The 19,054-nt window shown below is 70.9% G+C and overlaps 2 protein-coding genes across 2 annotated transcripts; both read right to left on the reverse strand.

The window, feature by feature from the left end:
- Positions 1-72: 72 nt before the first annotated feature.
- APC2 (APC regulator of Wnt signaling pathway 2) lies at positions 73-15,189 on the reverse strand. The gene is made up of 15 exons (XM_074927751.1): positions 15,123-15,189; positions 10,770-10,928; positions 10,571-10,661; positions 10,337-10,502; positions 10,130-10,238; positions 9,931-10,044; positions 9,271-9,348; positions 8,464-8,556; positions 7,999-8,383; positions 7,821-7,916; positions 7,536-7,675; positions 7,357-7,434; positions 7,148-7,264; positions 6,831-7,045; positions 73-6,743 (listed from the first exon to the last, which is right to left on the reverse strand). The coding sequence occupies exons 2-15, from the start codon at positions 10,908-10,910 to the stop codon at positions 1,274-1,276; spliced, it is 7,293 nt and encodes a 2,430-aa protein (XP_074783852.1). The 5' UTR covers positions 10,911-10,928; positions 15,123-15,189; the 3' UTR covers positions 73-1,273.
- Positions 15,190-17,092: 1,903 nt separating this feature from the next.
- RPS15 (ribosomal protein S15) lies at positions 17,093-19,054 on the reverse strand. The gene is made up of 4 exons (XM_074927886.1): positions 18,989-19,054; positions 18,628-18,713; positions 18,193-18,427; positions 17,093-17,248 (listed from the first exon to the last, which is right to left on the reverse strand). Exons 1-4 carry the CDS (start codon positions 18,989-18,991, stop codon positions 17,135-17,137), a joined length of 438 nt encoding a protein of 145 aa, XP_074783987.1. The 5' UTR covers positions 18,992-19,054; the 3' UTR covers positions 17,093-17,134.

Genomic DNA, 19,054 nt, shown 5'->3' on the forward strand with positions numbered 1-19,054 from the left:
GCATGTCCTGGGGGACCCCCCGCATGTCCCCACAGCCCTGGTGTCCCCCTGGGTACCCCACTGTGCAGCCCCATGGCCCCCCCCATGTCCCCACAGCCTCCCCGGTGCATCCCCATGTCCTCATAGCCCCGTCTCTGTCCCTGCAGCCCCCCCCCCGGTGCTGGTATTGGGGGGGCCCATAGGTCACCCCATCCAAAGCGGGTAATGAGCCATGGGGTGGGAGGGCTGGGAGACGCCTGGGGGGGTCGGGGAGCACCTGGACTGGGGGGTCCCTTTGCAGCCCGTCTGCTCCCTGGGCCGAGGCGCTTCCCGCACACCCCAGCCTCGGCAGGAATGGGGGCGTCCCCGGTGCTTTGGGGGGCTGGGAGCCCCCACACTCGTGGGCGTAATCCAGTCCTGGATGGACTCGTGTCCACGGCCCGCGGGGACGCGCCGGGATCCTGCCTGCGAGCCGGGAGGGGGCTCTTCCACCCCGGCAGTGGGAGGCTGGGGGGCTGTGGATGGGGACGAGGGGCCCCAGACCCTTCCCTGAGGGTTGGGCACCCCAGTGCCAGCTCAGCACCCCATTCCCTCCCAGGGCAGCTCCCCAGCATGGTGACACGACCCCAGCAGGGCCCCTGCCCAGCTCCTCCCGTGCCTTTTCCAGGGAAGCCCCACGGCTGCGGGTTACCATGAGCAATCAGCCGCAGACCTGAATTAGGAGCCTCCAGCAGCACAAATGGGGGACCCTGGCCCCCGTCTCCCCACAGCCACGTGTTCTCCTGCCACGAAGCCTCTCCCTGCGTTGATCCAGCCGCGCGTTCCCGTCCCCCCGTTAATAAATGAGCTGCGATTGCTGGCAGAGCCGGGTGTTGGTGCTGAGATGAGCTGCAGCGTGTGGCAGAGACTCGGCGTTGGGGCGCGGCGTCCTGTCTGCCCGCCGTGCAGGATCGGGGTTCCCTTCTCAGGGACAAGGAGACATGGGGACACATGGCCACCCCTCAAGTTGTCCCGGGGTGTCCTTTAGTGGGAGGAGATGGCCACCGAGACTCACCCCAGGTCGGGGCATCAACCCCCGCCCCAGCGCCCAGCGGGTCCCCCCAGCTCTGCCCAGTCCTCGGCGCTGGGACCTGTGAATGCTCCAGGACAGCCGGGGTAGGCAGCGGGGTGGGGTGACTCGCCGGTCCCCAGCTGTCCCGGGTCACCGTCCCCCTGCCCAGCAGAGTCCTGGCCAGGTCCTGTGGGGCAGGGGGGTATCGGGGACCCTCACCAGGGCTTCAGCCGCAGCAGCTGCTCAAGCTTGGATTTTCTCCACCGCCTTGTCGGCCACCGCCGTCACCACCATGGGGCTGGGGACGTAGTTGAAGGGGGTGACACGGGCGGCTCTGCTCGGGGACCCGTGGCGGCTGGCGGGGAAGGTCCCGGCGGGCGCCTCGTGGCCAAAGGAGATGGGCAGGGCGGCCTTGGCGGGGGCTGGAGCTTCGCCGTCGCAGGCGGCGCGGGCGTGGGGGGGCCCCTCGCGGCTCTCCAGCGTGGGAGAGGTGCTGGAATTGGTCTTGGTGGTGGAGAAGTCCTCGGTCTGCACCACGGCGTCGCTGGTCTTCCTGGGGCCGGGGGTGCCGGGGCACTCCTCCTCGCCGGCGCCCGCCAGCGGCAGGGCGGAGGAGGGCAGCGTGCTCTTGAGGATGTGGGGGATGTCTTCGTCCCGAATCCTCCGCCACGTGCCCTTCATCACCACCACCGGCGGCTTCGCCGGCTGCCCCCCGGGCACCGCCTCGCTCTGCCGCCGCCGCGCCGAAGCCTCGGAGCGGGCAGAGAGGACGGAGGAAGGGCTGCTGGTCCTCCGTGCCACGCTGATGTTGGGCGAGGACGAGTACCTCTTGAAGGGCTCGGGCGCGGGGATGTTGGTCTTCACCGGCAGCCGGGACGGGCTCTCGGAGCTGGTCCTCCGCGGCGGCTTAACCCCGGCGGGGACTTTGCCGCCGGGCTGGGCTCTGGGGACGAGGGGCCGCGGGCCGGGGGCCGCCGGTTTGGCCGCCTTGAGCTCCTCGCAGCGGGACGAGCAGAGGAAGACGGCCGGGAGGGCAGCGCGGCTGCGCTGCGGGGAGGTGCGGCGAGGCAGCGAGGTGGCCGGCTGCGCCGGGGAGAGCTCGGTGCGGTGCCGCAGCAGCAGGCTGGAGGATTCCTTGATGAAGGTGAGCTGGCGCAGGAAGCCGGAGCGGTCCGAGTCGCTCCCGCTGGAACGGGTGGACGACATCCGCACCAGGTTGAGCCGGCTGCTCCCCGGGCCCCCCGGCCTGCCGCTCCGCACCTTGGCGCCGTCTGCCTGCTCCTCCAGCACCGGCATGGCCCCCCGGCCCGGCAGCACCTTCCTGCTGGGCTTCTGCATGAACGGGATGCGCACGGGCGACTTCTGTGTCTTGGACTGCTTGGGGGCCGGGGACTTGGGGGCCGGGGCTCTGGGCGGGGGTCCCGGTGGGGAGGACGAGCCGCCTGCCTTGCCCGTGGCCGGGGGAGCCGGCTTGGCGAGCTGGGAGGGTGACGGCAGCTTCTTGGGGCCGTGCTGGGAGGGGGTGGAGGTGCGGGAGGAGCCCGAGGAGGGGGGTCCCTTGCCGATGCGGGCGGGCGGCGTCGTGCTCCTCTTGGGCAGCGCCAGGTCCCCGGTTTCGGGGGGTTTGCCCAGCCGGTGCAGGCTCCGGGAGCGCTGCTGGCTCAGGGAGAGGTTCTTGGCCGGCGGCACCTCGGGCTTGGCTGTGGGGTTTTTCTTCGGGGTGGCCCGCGGGCTGGGGGCGTCCTTGGCCAGGCTGGGCATGTAGATGACGGTCCTGCCGCGGAAGACCACGGGCAGGTTGGGCACCGGCTTGGTGGGCGCCGGGCTCTGCTCCGCCCTGGCGCTTCCGCGGCCGGCGGGACGGGCACCCGACGCGTCCTTCCTCTCTGGGCGGCCCTTGCTGTGCTCCCTCCTCGCCGCATCCCGGCTAGCCGCGCTGCTGGCCCGCTGCTTCTCCTGCCTGCCCAGGGAGAGCTGCAGGGTGGACCCGACCGAGAGCCCCGACATGAAGGAGAGGATGGAGTCTGACTCGGAGGAAGGCTCCCGCGAGAGGGAGGCAGCGGCCTGGTGCAGCCAGGTGACGATGGAGTTGGCGCCCTCCTGGATGGCTTGCCACTCCACGCTGTCCAGGTCTGAGCCGTGGTCGGAGCCGGTGTCCTCGGCGGGGCGATGCCTTACCTCCGCTTTCCGCTCCCTCCCGCCAGCAGCCGGCGGCTTCTGCTTGCGCTCCGCCATCCTCCGGCGAGCCGAGGGCCGCCGGCGCTTGGGCATGGCCGAGCCGATGCACTTCTGCAGCAGATCATCCTCCGAGTTGAGGCTGGGGGAGCTGGGGGATCCCCCCTGCGCCTGCCCCGCCGCCGCTGCTGACCGTGGCCGGGGGGTTTTGCCACAGGGCTGGCCCCGCTCCTCGCCGTCGGAGAGGTTGGCGTCGCTCAGGGAGCTCATGGAGGAGCTGAGGGAGTAACACGGTGGCGTCTCGTCGGCGATGAGGTTGTTCTGCGGCTTCACCTTCGCCGGCCGGGGTCCAGGCTCGGGGTCCCTCCGGGGGACGGAGCCGCCCCAGCGCTCCTGCCTGGGCACGCGGCCGGGCTGGGCTCTGCTGCCAGGCACCTCCCTGCCCACCTCGGGCAGCTCGTCCGAGTCCTGCTCGTAGAAGCAGTAGACGGCTTCCTCGGTCGGCGTGGTGTGGCACAGCGACTGGAAGGCCACCCCGTCCTCCCGGGGCGCGTCCTTCCTGCCGGGGGAACCGCTGCTCCTCCCCACCTCCAGCTCCAGGCTGCGTCCACTCTTCGGGGGGGGCTGGCCCCGCTTCCCCTCCCCACCTTGGCCACGGCTCGACCCCGCTTTCCCCTTGCAGGCTGCGCTCAGCCGCCCGGGCGCCGAGCTGCCGGAGGCGGCTCTCCTGGCTGGGACAGAGCCGGCGCTGCTCGCCTCGCGGTGGCCCTCGGGCAGGACCCCCGGGCCCGGCCCCCGGGGGTGCTCAGCCTCCTCGGTGGCCGGGTAGCGCAGGGTCTCGTCACTCAGTGAGGCGGCGCTGGAGAAGTTGACGGGGGTCCCGTCGGCCGAGTCGGTGAAGGAGTCGTCGTCCTTGAAGAGGTCGCGGGCGGTGGCGCGCAGGTGCTTGGGGATGCCGGGGTGCGCGTGGGCTGGCACCAGCATGTACACAGGGACGTGCACCGGCTTCTTCGTCTGGGGGTGCAGGACCTGGCCGGAGAGCAGGGAGGTCTTCACCTTGCGGAAGCGGGAGGGCATGGCCGAGCTGATGCACTCCTTCAGGATCTCGATGTCGTCGTCGGAGGGCGGCTCGGGGCGGTCGGCCCGTCGCCGGCCCTCCAGGTACCGCTCCTCCCGCCGCTCCTCCCGCTTCTCGTGAGCCGCGAAATTCAGGCTGTTCTTCTCCGGGAAGGTGGGCATCAGCTTGAGCTCCACATCCTTCTGGACGTAGTGCTCATGGAGGGGCAGGGCGCTCAGGCTGGAGGCACAGGAGAAGTTCTCGTTGGGTTTCTCCACCGTGAAGTAAACCATGGAGTCCAGGTCCTGGGGCAGCTGGAAGCGCTCCTTGAAGTCGGTGATCTCCATGAACTTCTTGACATTGTTCTCCCACTGGATGTTGAACTGGCTGGTCTCCTTCTCGGGTTGGCAGCCCAGCTCGAAGAGGGGCGTCTTGCTGCGGCTGGGCGGCATGGTCTGCCCGGGGCTGTCGGGCAGCTCGCTGGGGCTGATGGTGCCGCTGATCATCTCGCTGCAAGGGTCGCTCTGGATGGAGCTGGCGATGGAGGGGCTCTCGAAGCTGCCCAGGGAGCTGACGGAGCTGCAGCGGCTCATCACCAGCGGCGTCTCCTGGATGTAGTTCTCCGAGGAGCTCGAGGGTGTGAGGTCCTCCTGGCGCGATGGCGAGGATTCCCGCAGGAAGACCTTGTCGCGCTTTGGGAAGGGGATGGTGATGGGTTGGGAAATCCCCACCGGCATGGCCAGACCTGGATCCGCAGCCTTCTCCTTCTCCTTCTCCTTCTCCTTCTCCTGCCTCCCGTCGTCCCCTTCCCCGTCCCCTTCCTCCATCTCCAGGATCTCCAGGGAGGAGTCGCTGTCCAGGTCATTCTCACTGTGGCTCTGCCCGTCCAGCACGTTATCTGCCGAGGAGAGGGAGGAGAGGGAGCTGCACCGGGAGAAGCAGATGGGGGTGTCCTCCACCGAGTACTTCTGCACCGACTCCTGCTCCGCCGTGGCCGGCGGGTGGGCAGGCAGCTTCTCCGGGATCTTGCTCAAGGTCTCGGCCGTCTGCAGCAGCGTGGCAGGGAGCCAGGCTTGCTTTCTGCCCAGGAGGGAGGGGTGGTGGCCAGCGCCGGTGGCCGCGCCGCTCTTGGCCAGGCTCTCAAGCAGGGGGACGTGCTGGTAGGACGGGGAGAGCTTGATGGTGCGGACCTGGGGGTCGGGGGAGAGCTTGCTGCCCGCCTCCTTCTTCCACTCAGGCTCCTTCTCCAGCGCTTTGGGGCTGGGGAAAGTCACCGTCTTCTTGGCCCGTTCGGGCAGGTCTCGCTGCTCCGGCTTGTCTGGCTCGGCCGGGTCCCTGCCCTTGAGGCTGGGGGGTTCTCCCCGCTCCGGCTTGTTGCCCAGGATGCTCTTGAGGTCGAGCCGGCTCGGCCGCTTCTGGTACCGCTGCAGCTCGTCCCGGTAGTCGAGGAAAGCGGCCCTGGTGCAGGGCTTCATGTGCTCCTTGGTGCAGTAGCCGTCGCTGGTGCTGCCGCTGTTGAGGCTGTCGTTGGACAGGCTGGTGTAGGCGCTCTTCAGGCGCAGCAGCGTGTGCGCCCGGCTCAGGCTCTCGCGCTTGGCAAAGCCGCCGGCGTCCGAGAGGCGACACGGCGAGCAGGACTGGGCACGTGCCTCGTGCACCTCCTCGGGGCCGTACTGCCAGTCCAGGCAGTGGTCCTCTGAGCTGAGGCTGAAGCTGTCATCCGAGGACGTGTGCATGGTAGAGATGTCCTCCACCAACTTGTCGATCTTGGCCACCGTGCTGGAGATCTTGTTGGCCAACTTCTCGGCGGCCAGCGAGACGTCATCCTCGGGCAGCGGCGGCTTCTTGGGCTCGGCCGGTTTGCCGCTGCCGTCCTTCTCCGGCTCCGGGCATCGCCTCTGCGCCAGCGCCCGGGGCAGCGCCTGCCCGTGGAGGAAGGAGGAGTTGAGGAACATGGAGAGGACGGAGGCACTGGCCGTCTCCACGCCGGTGGAGATGTTGGGCACCTCGTCATCGTCGAAGCAGCCGGAGTCGGAGGCGTAGTCCTTCACCAGGCTCTCCATGTGCCGCGTCGGCTTCTTCACGCTCTGGCTCTTCAGGCTCTGCTTCTCCATGGTGTCGAAGGTCTCGGCCAAGTGCTTGGCATCCAGCTCGGCCTCCAGCGCCTTCTGCTTGCGCATGTAGAGCGAGGGCATGCAGGAGCCCGGCGAGACGACGGCGGCGTCCTTGTACTTGGGGGGCCGGTTGGTGAGGAGGTTGCGGAGAGCGGCCGCGCTGCCCATGGCGATCATCTTGTGCTTGGAGTGGATGAGGTTGCGCAGCATGCTGACCGCCCCCAGGTCCCAGAGCAGCTCCTGGTCGCGGGGGCTACGGGCCGACAGGTTCCAGAGGGTGCCGCAGGCGTTGCTGACGATGGTGAGGCTGTGGGAGCGCAGGTGCCCCAGCAGCGTCTGCAGGCAGTTGTGGTCCCGGAGCACCTGCCTGCGGGACAGGGGGGGGGATCCCCAGCCATCAGAAAGGTCCCTGACCGGCTCCCCGCTGCTGTCCCCACCCCGCGGTGACCCTCACCTGTAGTCCTCCCGCGTGGCAACGAGGCTGGAGACGTTCCTGAGGATGCCGCCGCCGCTCTCGATGATGGCCAGCGAGTTGCTCTGGCACTTGTAGGTGAGGGTGCTCACCAGGAAGCCCAGGGCTCCCTCCACCCCGCAGATAGCCGCTTTGTTCTCCGTGCTGTGCGCCGACAGGTTCCACAGCGCGCTCAGGACGCTCTTCAGCGTGGATTCCTGTCCCGGGGACACACACAGACACACCCCCAGCCCCCCCCCGTTCAGCCTCCGGTCCAGCCCCCGTGGTGCCCGCTCTCCCCCCCCAGCCCCGGTGCTCACCTTGCCGGCGTGGAGCGCGCACCGCGTCAGCCCGGTCACGCTGCCCACCTCCCGCAGCACCTTCTTGCTGTTGATATCAGCCCGCCAAGAGAGGTTCCTCAGGATGCTGGAGACCACCTGGGAGGGCAAAGAGGGGTGGGTGGGCGCAGGGATTGTCCCCCTGCCCGTGCCCCTCCCCGGGGGATCCCCCCGGCGCTGCCAGCACCCACCTGGTGCAGCTCCTCGCTGTCGGAGCCCAGCTGAGCCACGATGGCCTCCATGCAGCCCCGGCGGGAGCACAGCGTCGCCTGAGGGGGAGGATGAGGATGGTGAGGGCGATGCCGCAGCCCCCCCCGCCACCCCCCCCGGGCCCTGCTCCCCACCCCACACCCCCTGTCCCCTCCCTGACCTTGTTGACCACGTCGCCGAAGGTGAGGTTGGTGAGAGCCATCCCGGCGTAGCGCCGCAGCGCCAGGTTGAGGGGGTCATTGGTCATCTTGTGCATCTCGTAGTCCACCTGCAGCAGCTCGGCCACCGCCTGCAGCCCGCCTGCGGGATGGGAGAGGGGACGGCTCGGGCAAGGGACCCCCCCGGAACCCCCTCCCCAGTGCTGCTGCTGTTGCAGCAGGGAGGAGGGTGGGCAGGGACGGCCGCGGTGCAACCGGGCTGGACCCCCCCGCCCCACCCAGCTCACCCAGCTCGTTCATGGCCCGCCGGTACTCCTCGTCGAAGGAGAGCTTCATGATGGCGCAGGTGGCCTGGCAGATCTGGGGCTCGATGGGCACCGGCACTGCGGGGAGAGGCGGGGGTCAGCCCCAGGGCCTGGCACCGACGGTCCCCGCCGTCGCCCGCCGGCACCCGCTCGCCCGTACCCGCGCCGCCCTCGGGGCCTCTGCCCCCGTCCCTGCTCTGCATCTGCAGCCAGTCCCAGCACGTCTCCGAGTAGGAGCGGATCTGCTCCAGCACGTGCAGCACCCGCATCTCCTTCTTGGCCTGGCCCTCGTCGGGCTGGGAGAAGACGATGTTGTGCAGGGCGGCGTTGGCGCGCATGCGGGCGTCCTTGGCCCCGGTGGGGCTCTCGGGGGGGCCCGGTTCACCGTCCGAGTCGTGCAGGATCTGGATGAGCAGGGGCAGGCAGCCCGACTTGCGCATGGCCAAGCAGCTCTCCTGCGAGCTGGACATGGCCAGCAGCGTGCGGGACATGTCGTCCTTGTCCCGCGTGGCCAGCATGGACAGGAGCCAGAAGACCACCTCCACCTGCGGGAGGGCGACTGGGGGTTACACACGGCCGCCCCAAACACCCCCCAGCCCAGCCCAGGGGGGGGGCTGCCCCTCACCTTGCTGCTGCCCAGGCTGCTGCCCCCCTCCTCGGGGTGCGTGGGGGGGTCCAGGCTGCCGTCCCCCTCCACGCCCGGCACCTTCCCGCAGAGCTGCAGGGCAGGGGGCAGATGGGGCCGGGTTGCAACGTGCCGCCCTCGCCCACCCACCCCCGGACCCTCCCCGCTTTTCAGGAGCCCACCGGTGCCATTAAATCCGGCAGCGTTTCCCGTCGGTGCGGCTGCTGCTTTCGTCAGGGCCGGGGTTGTATTTTAAGCCGGAATCGGGGCTGATCGGGGAGGGGGGAGCAGCAGGATGGGGAAAGGAAGAGTGTGGGCGAGGCGAGCGGGGTGGGCGGCGTGGACTGTGCCAGGGCTGAGCCCCCGAGCTGCTGTGGGGGTCGGCAAGGGAGGGGCCGTGCGGGATGCGGGGCTGGTTGGGGCGACGGCGGGGCTGGGGGTGCTGGAGGAGCCAGAGATGATGCCGGGGCCAAAGGTGATGGAGGGGGCAGAGGTGCTGGCGGGGCCGTGGGTGCTGGGGCAGCTGTGGGTGCTGGCGGGGCCGTGGCGATGGGGGGTGCCCACCCTGGCAGCTCTGGCGTCCGGCAGATGCTGCGGGAGCCCCCGCGCCCGCCCGCCGCGCCATGGCCTACTTCTCATCTCCATGGCAACTGCCCATTTCACGGTGCCCGAGCCACACAAAGCCCTGGCTGTGCCGCGCCGGCGGGTGACTGGGACAGTGCGGGGACAATGGCGGGGGGGGGCTGCGGTCCCCCCTCCTCCACCCTGAGCAGGGACAGACCCCGAGGTGGCCCCTGGCCCCGTCACCTGCGGCTCCGGCTGCTGCACCTTGTCCTGCGCCTCCATCAGCTCCTTGTCGATCTGCTCCAGCCGGGATGCCCGGATCTGGGGGGGCACAGCGGGTGTCAGCGGGGGGCCAGGACACCCCACACCCCCCCCCCGGGGCCCCCGGTACCCCCAGAGCCAGGCGGGAGGGTGCGCAGGGCTGGGGGCGGACTTGGGGGGCGCAGAGATGATGCAAAAGGGCACAGGGGTGGGTGCGAGGGTGCAAATGTTGGGTACAAGGGAGTAAGGAGCTGGTGTAAGGGTGCAAGGAACTGGGTGTAAGGGTGCAAATGCTGGGTGTAAGATGTAAGGAGCTGGGTGTAAGGGTGCCTGGAGCTGGGTGTAAGGAGCTGGGTGTAAGGGTGCCAGGAGCTGGGTGTAAGGAGCTGGGTGTAAGGGTGCCAGGAGCTGGGTGTAAGGTGTAAGGAGCTGGGTGTAAGGGTGCAAATGCTGGGTGCAGGGGGCTGGGTGCAGCGTGCACCGGCCTCGGTGCAAGGCGGCGGCAGCGCTGGGTGCGAGGGCGCACGGGGTTGAGTCTGTTGGGACGGGGCAGGTGGAGCCTCCCGGGAGCAGGAGAGGGGGTGCAGGGGGGGTGCAGGGTTGAGGCGGGGGGGGGCACGGCGGGCTCCTGCCCCCCCCGACCTGCGCCCGCTGCACCATCTCGTCGGCCGTGCCGAAGCGCTCCTCCATCAGCGCGCGGATGTGCTGCGCCTCGAACTCCAGCTGCTGCCGGATGAGATCCATCTGCATGGAGAACTGGGGGGGGGGACACACACACCGTAAGGGGGGGGGCAGGGTCCTGCCTGCACCCTGGGGGGGGTGCGGGGTGCCCCCCACTCACCGTCTCCACGTGGGGCAGCTCGTCCAGGCGCGTGGCCAGGCTCTGCAGCTGGGCGTAGTACCAGAGCTTCTCCTTCTCCTCCTTCTCGATCTCCCCCAGCAGGAAGCACCTGGCGGGGGGGGGACGGGGGGGCGCACACACACCCCCCACATCAGCACGGCCACCCCCAGCCCCCTGCACACCCCCCCCACCCGTCCCACCCATCACCTCTCCCGGTCGAGCTCCTCCAGCAGCCGGACGGAGGCTCTGCCCAGGTCCCCGGCGCCGTCCCTGGGTGCGGGGGGCAGGGGGGGGTCCTCGGCCCCGCGGCCGCCTCCTCCCCCCTCCGCGGGGAACTTGAGGTTGTAGAGGCTGGTGATGTCCATCTGCAGGGCTGGGGATGGGGACAGCGGCGTGAGGGTGGGTTTGGTGGGGATCCCCCCCCCCGGCCTGGGCACCCACCTTTCAGCTGGTCCAGCACCTCCGTCCGCCCCGAGGACACCATGACCCGCGCCTCCTGCTCCAGCTTCCCCTGGAGATGCTTCAGGACCTCCTAAAGCGGGGACGGAGCCGTCGGGGCGAGGCGGGGGGGATGCGGAGGGACCCCCCCGGCCCCAGCTCTGTGTCATGTGTCCCCCCACCCCCCAGAGTTTCTCCTCACCTTCATGTCCGAGGTCTCATTCTCCAGCTTGCAGAGGTGGTTGGAGTTGTCCTCCAGCTCCCGCCGGAGGTGGCTGTTCTCCTTCTTCAGCGCCTCCACCTGCCGCACCAGCTGGTCGTACGAGGCGATGGAGCCGGACATCTTCACCTCCTCCAGCGCCTGCAGGGCCGGGGGGGGGAAGGTGGGCAGCCTGACACCCCCCCCGAGCACCCTCACTGCCCCCTCAGCACCCCACCACCCACCCAGGAGCGCACCTTGGCCTGGGGGACCCCCACCATGCATCCCCCCCCCTCCCCGGCTGCCCTGCAAAAGCTGGGGCCCCCCCCAAGCCTCCCAGAAGGGACAACCCCAGCACGGGGGGGGGGTGTCCGGCCCCACTCCCCCGCAGGCAAGGCAGCCCCGGCCCCCCCAGCGCCCCCCCCAGCCCCTGCCTGGTTTCCATCCTCCGCAGCAGCTCAGCCCTCCGCTCCCTTCCCCCTTTGTCTCGCTTTTGTCTTCTCCTTCCCTGAACCATCTCCCGCTTCGCCCCCCCCGCAGCAGGGACGGCCCCGGCCCCCCCCGGCAGCACTTCGAGCCCCACTCTGCCTCCTCCACCCCCCCCAGTTCCCCTCAACCCCCCCAGCCGCCCCCCCCCCCCGCCCCCCAAACCTCCTTCTTGCCGCAGCGCCCGCGGCCGCCCCTCGCACCTGCCGGGGGGGGCACACGCGGCGCCGGCACACGCGGACATGGGGGGGCCGGGACTGGGGACCCCTCGTCACCCCCCCAGCGGGTCAGGCTGGTGGCTGAGAGCCCGAGGTTCCCCCCCCACCCTCGTCAGCGCCACGTGTGTGCACGAGTGTGCGTGCGATGGGTGTGCACAGACTGGGGGGGGGCATGGGGGGGTGGGGGGTGTCCCCTTCTCCCCCCGCCCCACCGCAAAGCCCCTGCTCATCCCTCCCTGCGTCCAGGGGCAGGATGGGCCCTGGCGGGGTCAGGGACAGCCGCAGAGATCGCCCCCCCCCGTGTCCTGGCCCACCCAAAGCTGCCCCGCGGCCGCTCCCGGACCCCCTGGGAGCTCTCGGGGGGGCTCCAACCCCCCCTCCAGCACAGAGGCAGCGGTGGGACCCAGCACCCTCCCCAAGGCCCCACCGACGGCCTTCCCGGCCCAGAAGCCATCCCAGACCCCCCCCCAAACTGCTCCTCCCTGCACCCCCCCCGAGATTGGGGGGGGACACTCCCGCCCCCCCCATCCTGCTCCAGCTGGGTGTGACACCCCCTCCGCACCCCCCCGGCTCTGCGCACGCATCCGGAGGGAGACAAAGACCCCACGATCCAAATCCCCCCCCCCCCGCAACCGCTGCCCAGGCAGCAAATAACCCCCCAGGAGAGAAATAACCCCTGGGAGGGGTAAATCGGGGGGGGGGGCCGGGGCAGAGGGTGGGTGGCGGCGGAAGGATGGGGGGGTGGGATATGGGGGGGTGGGATGGGGGCGGTGAGGACACAGAGTGCAGGTGTGGGATGCGGGATGGACAATGAGGGATGCGGGATGCGGGGGGGGGATGCGGAGGGGGGGGGGTGTGGAGGAGGGATGCGGGATGCGGGGGGGGGATGCGGGATAGAGGATGCGGGGAGATGGGCGAGGGCTGAGCCCGGCCTCCCGTTGCTATGGCGACCGCGGATGGGGCAGCACAGGCCGGTCCTTGCCCCTTCCCGAGCACCCCCAGACCCGGGGGGGGGTGTGTGGGGGGGTCAGGACTGTGGGACACAGCGGAGTGAGGCTGAAACCCAGCGGGGGGGGTCCCGCACCCGCAGGGGAACGTGTCCCCACCCCCGGTACCCCAAACCCCTCATCGCCGCCCCAACCGCCCAGAGTCGGGCCCCCCCCCCCCCCGGCTGAGCTGGGGGGGGGTGGGGGGTGGAGGGGGTGCTGCTTGAGCCCCCTCCCCCGGGGCTGCCCACGGGGTGCCCCCACCCTGCGCCATGTCGGGGTGCTCCGGCCGCCCCCCCCGCGCTGTGTCATGCTGCGGCGGGTCAGGACGGGCCGAGCCGCTCGGGACACCCCACGGCACCAGCACTGCGGGGGGGGGACTCTGAGGCACAAAGGCGCTCCCCCCCCCCGGCCGGGACGCCCCCCTCCCCAGCTCTGCGGTGACAGCTTCGCTTTGCAGGGGGGGGTGGGATGCTGCGGGGGCTGAACGGGCCTGGGGGCTGCTGCAGCCCCTCGGGAGGGGGGGGGGGGGGACACACGACCGGTCTGTGGGACCCCCCCGCAGCTCGGGGGGGGGCTGTCAGTGCAGAGGCAGAGCTGGGGCAGCCCACGCCACCAGCCCCGGCCCCCCCCAAGCCTCACCCCAGCTCCTGCCCCACGCCTGCCCTGGCTGGGGGGAGCCTGGGGGGGGGTGTGGGGGCAGTCTGGGCTCTGGACCCCCCCCGGCCCCTGGCGGGGGGGGGCCGAGAGCAGCGGCCTGCAGCAGCGCAGGGGATCTGCAGCCTGCGGGGAGGGGCTGGCGCGGCGGCACCTGCATTTGCGAAGCGTCTAGACACAACGGGAAAGGGGGGGCCAGGGCTGCGGGAAGGCGGGGGGGGGGCCAGGGCTGCGGGAAGGCGGTGGGGGGGGCACAGGGCTGCGGGAAGGCGCGGGGGGGGCACAGGGCTGCGGGAAGGCGCGGGGGGGGCACAGGCTCCGGCCCCGCCACGGTCGCTGTCCCACGGAACCGGTGTCCCCCCAGGCAGGGCCATGGGGGGGGCCGGGGGCAACACCCTGGGGGGGCTGCGGTGGCTCATGGGGACCCCCCCCCCGCTCCCCCGACCCCCAGCAGCACCCCCGGCCTGGCGGGGCCCGGATCCACCCGGCAGATGCTGCAGCCGCATCGCACCGAACCGCGACCCCCCCACCCCCCCCTTCCCCCCCCCAGCCTGGGCAGAGCGGGGCAGGGCCGGGGGACCCCCGCGCCCCCCCCGCACCCCGCGCCCCCCGGTGGGTCCCAGCGCTGCGGTGTCGGGCGGGCGCAGCCGCCTCCGCCAGAAGCCACATCTGAGCCCCCCCCCGGCCGGCTGCGGCCCCCGGAGCCCCCGGGGACGTTAAACAAACCGCGTGTTGTCACCAGCTCCCGCTGATCGACCCGGCCACGCGCGGGGGCCCCGGGGACCCCCCCCCCCCGGCCACAGCAAAAAAAAAAACCCAAACCCCCCCCCGGGGAGCACCAGGTCGACCCCGCAGCTCCGGGGGCACGTGGGGGCACACACCGCGGGGGGGGGATGCAGGGACACGGGCACAGGGGACCCACTCCCTCCCCACGCCCCCCCCCCGCAGCACCCACGGCCCCCCCCCCCGCCCATCGGCTGCTCCCACACCCCCCCCACGCGTGTGCACACACACGTATGTGCTCGCACACGCGTGTCACGGCCGTGGGACAATCGTGGGGGCCTGGCTGGGCTGCGGGGGGGTGAGCGATGGGGCCCCAGCAGAGAGCCCCCCCCTCCATGCAGGGACCCCCACGCCCGCCCCACACCCCAGCCCGTGGGCACCGGGGCCGGAACGTCGCCAGCCCCCACCCGGGGCTGCACCCCCCCTCGCACCCCCACATCCACGGGGGGCGGGGGACCCCCCTGCCCGGGGACATGGCACCGGGACCCACAGGCCCCCCCCCGCCTTGGGTGGGGCCGAGTGCTGGTTTAGAGGCTGAGATTTCTGAGGGGCAGGGTTGCGGGGGGGGGGCGGATTTGGGGTGCAGATTTAGGGGTTCAGGTCCGGGGTTCAGCTCCAACCTCACACCCCCCCCCCCCCCCCCCCCCAGGGGAGCGAGGACCCCCGGGAGGGGCTCTGGGGGCAGATGTGCCACCGCAGTGGGGGCGCACGCCCCCCCCCCCCAGCTGCCGTCCCCGCTCCCCCCATCGCCCTGCCCGCAGGATGGGGACGGTCGGTGCTGCCCCCCCCCCGAGCCCCGGCATTGTCCGGCCTTTGTCCCCGCAGCCGGGGATGCGGGACGCGGGGGCTAAATGCTGCCCGAATCCCGCCCCCCCCGGACCCCCCGATCCCTCCCGATCCCCCAATTCCCCCCCCGACCCCCCGGGACCGAGCCGCGCCCGCCGCAGCGCAGCGCAGGGCCGGGGGAACCCTCCGCTGCGAAGATCTGGGCCCCCCCCCGGCCGCATCCAGCACCCCCACAACCCAGCACCGCACCCCGACACCCCCCCCCGCCTTTCCCAGCCCGGGGGGGCCCCTCCCGCCCCCACCGCGCAGCTTACACCCCCCCCCGCCCCCGGGTCCCCCAAAATTCCCGGCGGCTGCATCTGCCGGAGCCGTCGGGGATGGGGGGCCGGGGGGTGCGGGGGGGTGCGGGGGGGTGCGGGGGGGTGCAGGTGCGGCCGTACCTCATCCCCGGCGGCGGCGTTGCGGAGCTGAGCGAGGAGCCGGCGCGGCCCCGAGCAGCCGCATCCCGCCCCCGCCCCCCCCCGCCGCTCCCGGGATTTTCCAGCGGCGCCGCGGCCGTTAGAGGGCGGCAGCCGGGGGGGTCCCCGCGCCCCCCCCCCGGGTCTGTGCCCGGCCGGGGACAGAAGGGGACCCCCGCTGCCCATGGAGGTCTCCATCCCCCCCCCCCCAACCCCTCCCACAGCCTTGGGGGTTGCAGGAGCTGCCCCGTTCCCCCTGTCCTGGGGCTGAATTTGCCCCCCCCCCAGTCACCCGGGGTGTCACCGTGTCCCGGGGGATCAGCCCTGAGGGGGCCGCACCCTGTCCGGTGCAGAGCTGAGCCCCAGCATCACCCCGGGAGGAGCAGGGACCCCCAGATCCACCCCCCCCCCAGCAGGGACCCGGGGCCGAATCCTGCCCCGGGCCTGATCCTGCCGCTCTGCCCGTGGCCAGGACCTGTGCTGTGCACCCCTGGCCCCCCCCGCCCAGCTGGCGCACCCCGGCTCTCCCGGTGGCACCGTCCCGGTGTCACCATCCTGGTGGCACCATCCCAGTGGCTCCCCAGGGTGACCCCAGCCCCGTCCCCCCCCCGCCAGCGACAAGGACCGTCGGGGTCACGTTGCTTAAAAGGGACCCGGAGCCCGGTGCGACCTTTCCCGAGGGACAAACGGCCCCAGCCGCGCCGCCGCCTCACCGGGGAGGCGCAAAGGGCCGCGCCGTGTTTAGGGGACCCGACGGGCTGCGCCGGGCCCCGAGAGACCCGTAACACACCCCGGGCCAGCGGCGGGGCCGAGCCGAAGCCACCCCGGAGCGTGGCCTGTCCCGAAGTCCCCAGGCACGGCCCCCGTTGTCCCCCTCCCCTCCGGGAGCAGCCTGGGCCGGTGCTGAGCCCGGCGGCTCCGTGTGCCGGGGCCTCACGGGGCAAAGGCGCGGCCGTCAGGTCCCGGTTACCGGGAGGAGACCACGTGCCGCCGTCTCCCGAGGCCCGCGGCTCTGCCCGCACGGTTTTCCCGGCACAGCCCGTGCCAGCGCCCACCACCGCGACGCGTCGGGGCAGGGCGGTGCCGGCGGTGCCACACGGCCACGACGGGGAGGAAAACCGGAGGACAAACGTGGCCGGAGCAGAGGGGACGGTGACAAACGGCCTCTCTGTCACCTCTGACGCTGGGTTCAGAGCACGGCAGCACCCAGGCTCGGTGCCGCAGGGGCTGGGGACGCAGCCCGGGGGCTTTTGGCTTCTACTGGGAGCCACCACCACACCCTGGGCAGCCCCCCCTGGCCCCCCATCCCTGACCGGCTCCGCTCGGGCACCAGGCGCTGGCCGGGTTCCCTTAGGCTGGGCCCAGGCCGCAGGGCGGCTCCTGGCCCTGACCAGATCACCCACCCGGGATCACCCACCCCCATCTCCAGGAGCAGCTTCTCCCGTGTCCCCCCCCCTCACCCCAGGGTGTGAACAACCAGCTGCCACCACCCTGAGCCCCCAGACACCAAAACCCTTCAGAATCCCAAATTTCAGACGAAAAATTAATCGTTTGGGGTCTCGGCGTCCTGCGACACATCCTCGGCCACTTCCCCCAGGAGAGGGGCTGGCCCTGACCCCCAACGCCCCCCCACCCCCCATTTCTCTGCCTCCAGGGTTAAGCTCGCAGCGAGCTGGCGCGTCACCGCGCTCCCAGCGGCGCCTGAAACGCCACAAATTAAATCAAACAGACAAAGCGCCACCAAGAACACGGACGTGCCATTCGCTTCCCATCGAAGGATAAGGAATCTCATTAATTAATAAACCCCCTTGAAAAGAAGTGTTGGCTGAAAAATGTGATTAAAAAAAAAAAAAAAAAAGAGGAACTCTTCGGGAACGGTGAAGACAGCAGCTTTGCTCGCCCGTGCCCCGGCCCAGCCCGCAGCCCCACAAACCGCTCGGCCACGAGGCAGGTGCCAGAAATTTCTTTATTTACAGGTGGAAAAGGCTCCTGCGTTACTTGAGCGGGATGAACCTGGAGGAGTGGGTGGCGCCGATGCCGGGCCGGCCGTGCTTCACCGGCTTGTAGGTGATGGAGAATTCCCCCAGGTAGTGGCCGATCATCTCGGGCTGGAAGAGAGACCCGCGCTGGAGGGGGCGACCCAGGGCCACCAGTCACCGGCCTCCCAGAGCCCCCGGTTACAAACCCCGGTCCCCACGTACGTGCAGGCCCCGGCATCGTCGTGCAGAGCTGGGGGGGGGGGTTCAGGGCGACCAGGGGGTCCCTCTGCCCCTCCAGGAGCCCCCAGGCACCCCGGAGAGGGGACGTACCAGCCTTGGGGGCTTTTTGGTGCCCTGGTTGCGTTTACCACAGCAAACACCATTTGATCCCGGCAGAGGTATCAGGTCACACCCCCCCCGCGGGTTATTCCACTCCCAGGAAACCTCACGGATCCGTTTCATCGGGTGCCGGTGGGCAGGGAGCCAGCGCCAGGCCCCCCCACGCTCACAACCACGTTACTCCTTCCCTCCACTCCGCAGCGAAGCCTCGAGACTCCCCTGAGATGAGCCCGTCCTCAGGACAGGTGCTTTTGGGTGTCCCTCAGACACTTGGGACACTTGTGGGCGTCCCTGGGACATTTCTGGGCATCCCTTGGGACACTGTGGATGCTTTCAGATGTCTCTGGGAAACTTCTGGGCCTCCCTTGGACACAGCGGACACTTTCCAGCATCCCTGGGACACTTCAAACACTTTTGGGCGTCCCTTGGGGCACTTCTGGGCGTCCCTTGGGGCACTTCTGGGCGTCCCTTGGGGCACTTCTGGGCGTCCCTTGGGGCACTTCTGGGCGTCCCTTGGGACATTTCGGACAGTTTTGGATGTCCCTGGGACGCTTTTGGGCGTCTCTGGGACACTTCAGACACTTCTGGTCATCCCTCAACACCCGCTTTGCCCCAAGAAGGAGCCTCGACCTCCCGCTCAGCTGCAGGGCAGGAGCAGGATTACACAAAGCGTTAAAAAAACCTCACGCAGAGGCCCTGAGGCCGCTGAGCTGGGCCCTGCTGCGCCGCCTCACCTTGATCTCCACCTGGTTGAAGGTTTTGCCGTTGTAGACGCCGACCATGCTGCCCACCATCTCGGGGAGGATGATCATGTCCCGCAGGTGGGTTTTCACCACCTCCGGCTTCTCCATGGGCGGTGCCTCCTTCTTGGCCTTGCGCAGCCGCTTCAGCAGCGAGTGCTGCTTGCGGCGGAGGCCGCGGTTGAGGCGCCGGCGCTGCCGGGCGCTGTAGAGCTGCATCAGCTGCTCGCTGCGGGGGGACGGAGAGACTGAGCGCCTGGAGCCCCCCCGGGGCCCCCGTCCCCACTCTGGGGCCTCCAAGAGCCCAGACACCAAACTGCAAAACCACCCAAACCCGGTTTCGGTTTGTTTCGGGGGTTTGTTTTTTTTTTTTTTTTTAATTTTAACCGCGGCCCGAGCGCGGGGCCGGGCCCCGCTGACGGCTCTTACTAGGACATGTCGAGGAGCTGGTCCAGGTCCACGCCTCTGTAGGTGAATTTGCGGAAGGTTCGCTTCTTCTTCTGCTCCACCTCCGCCTGCAGCCGGGAGGGGGCGAGGGGGGGTCAGGGCCGCCCCGGGCCGCGTCACCCCCCCGCTCACACACTCACGGGACGGGCCGCGAGCACCGAGCCCCGCAGGACGCCCAAACCCCCCCCCCGTCCCCGGCGCGACTCCCCCAGCACCGCCGGGACCAGCCCCGGGAGCGGGGCTCCCGCCGCGCCGAGGCCTGACGCGGCCGGGGCGCCCCCCAGGGAAGAGGCGGCGGCGGATGGAGCCCGATGGAGCCGCCGGCCCCGCCGCCCGCACCCACCATCTTGGCCGCGTCTCGCGGGGAAGGGCCGCGCGCCGGGCGGAAGCGGCGGATCTCGCGAGAGCG

This window comes from Athene noctua, chromosome 27 (genome assembly GCF_965140245.1).
Source record: "Athene noctua chromosome 27, bAthNoc1.hap1.1, whole genome shotgun sequence".
Lineage (NCBI taxonomy): Eukaryota > Metazoa > Chordata > Aves > Strigiformes > Strigidae > Athene > Athene noctua.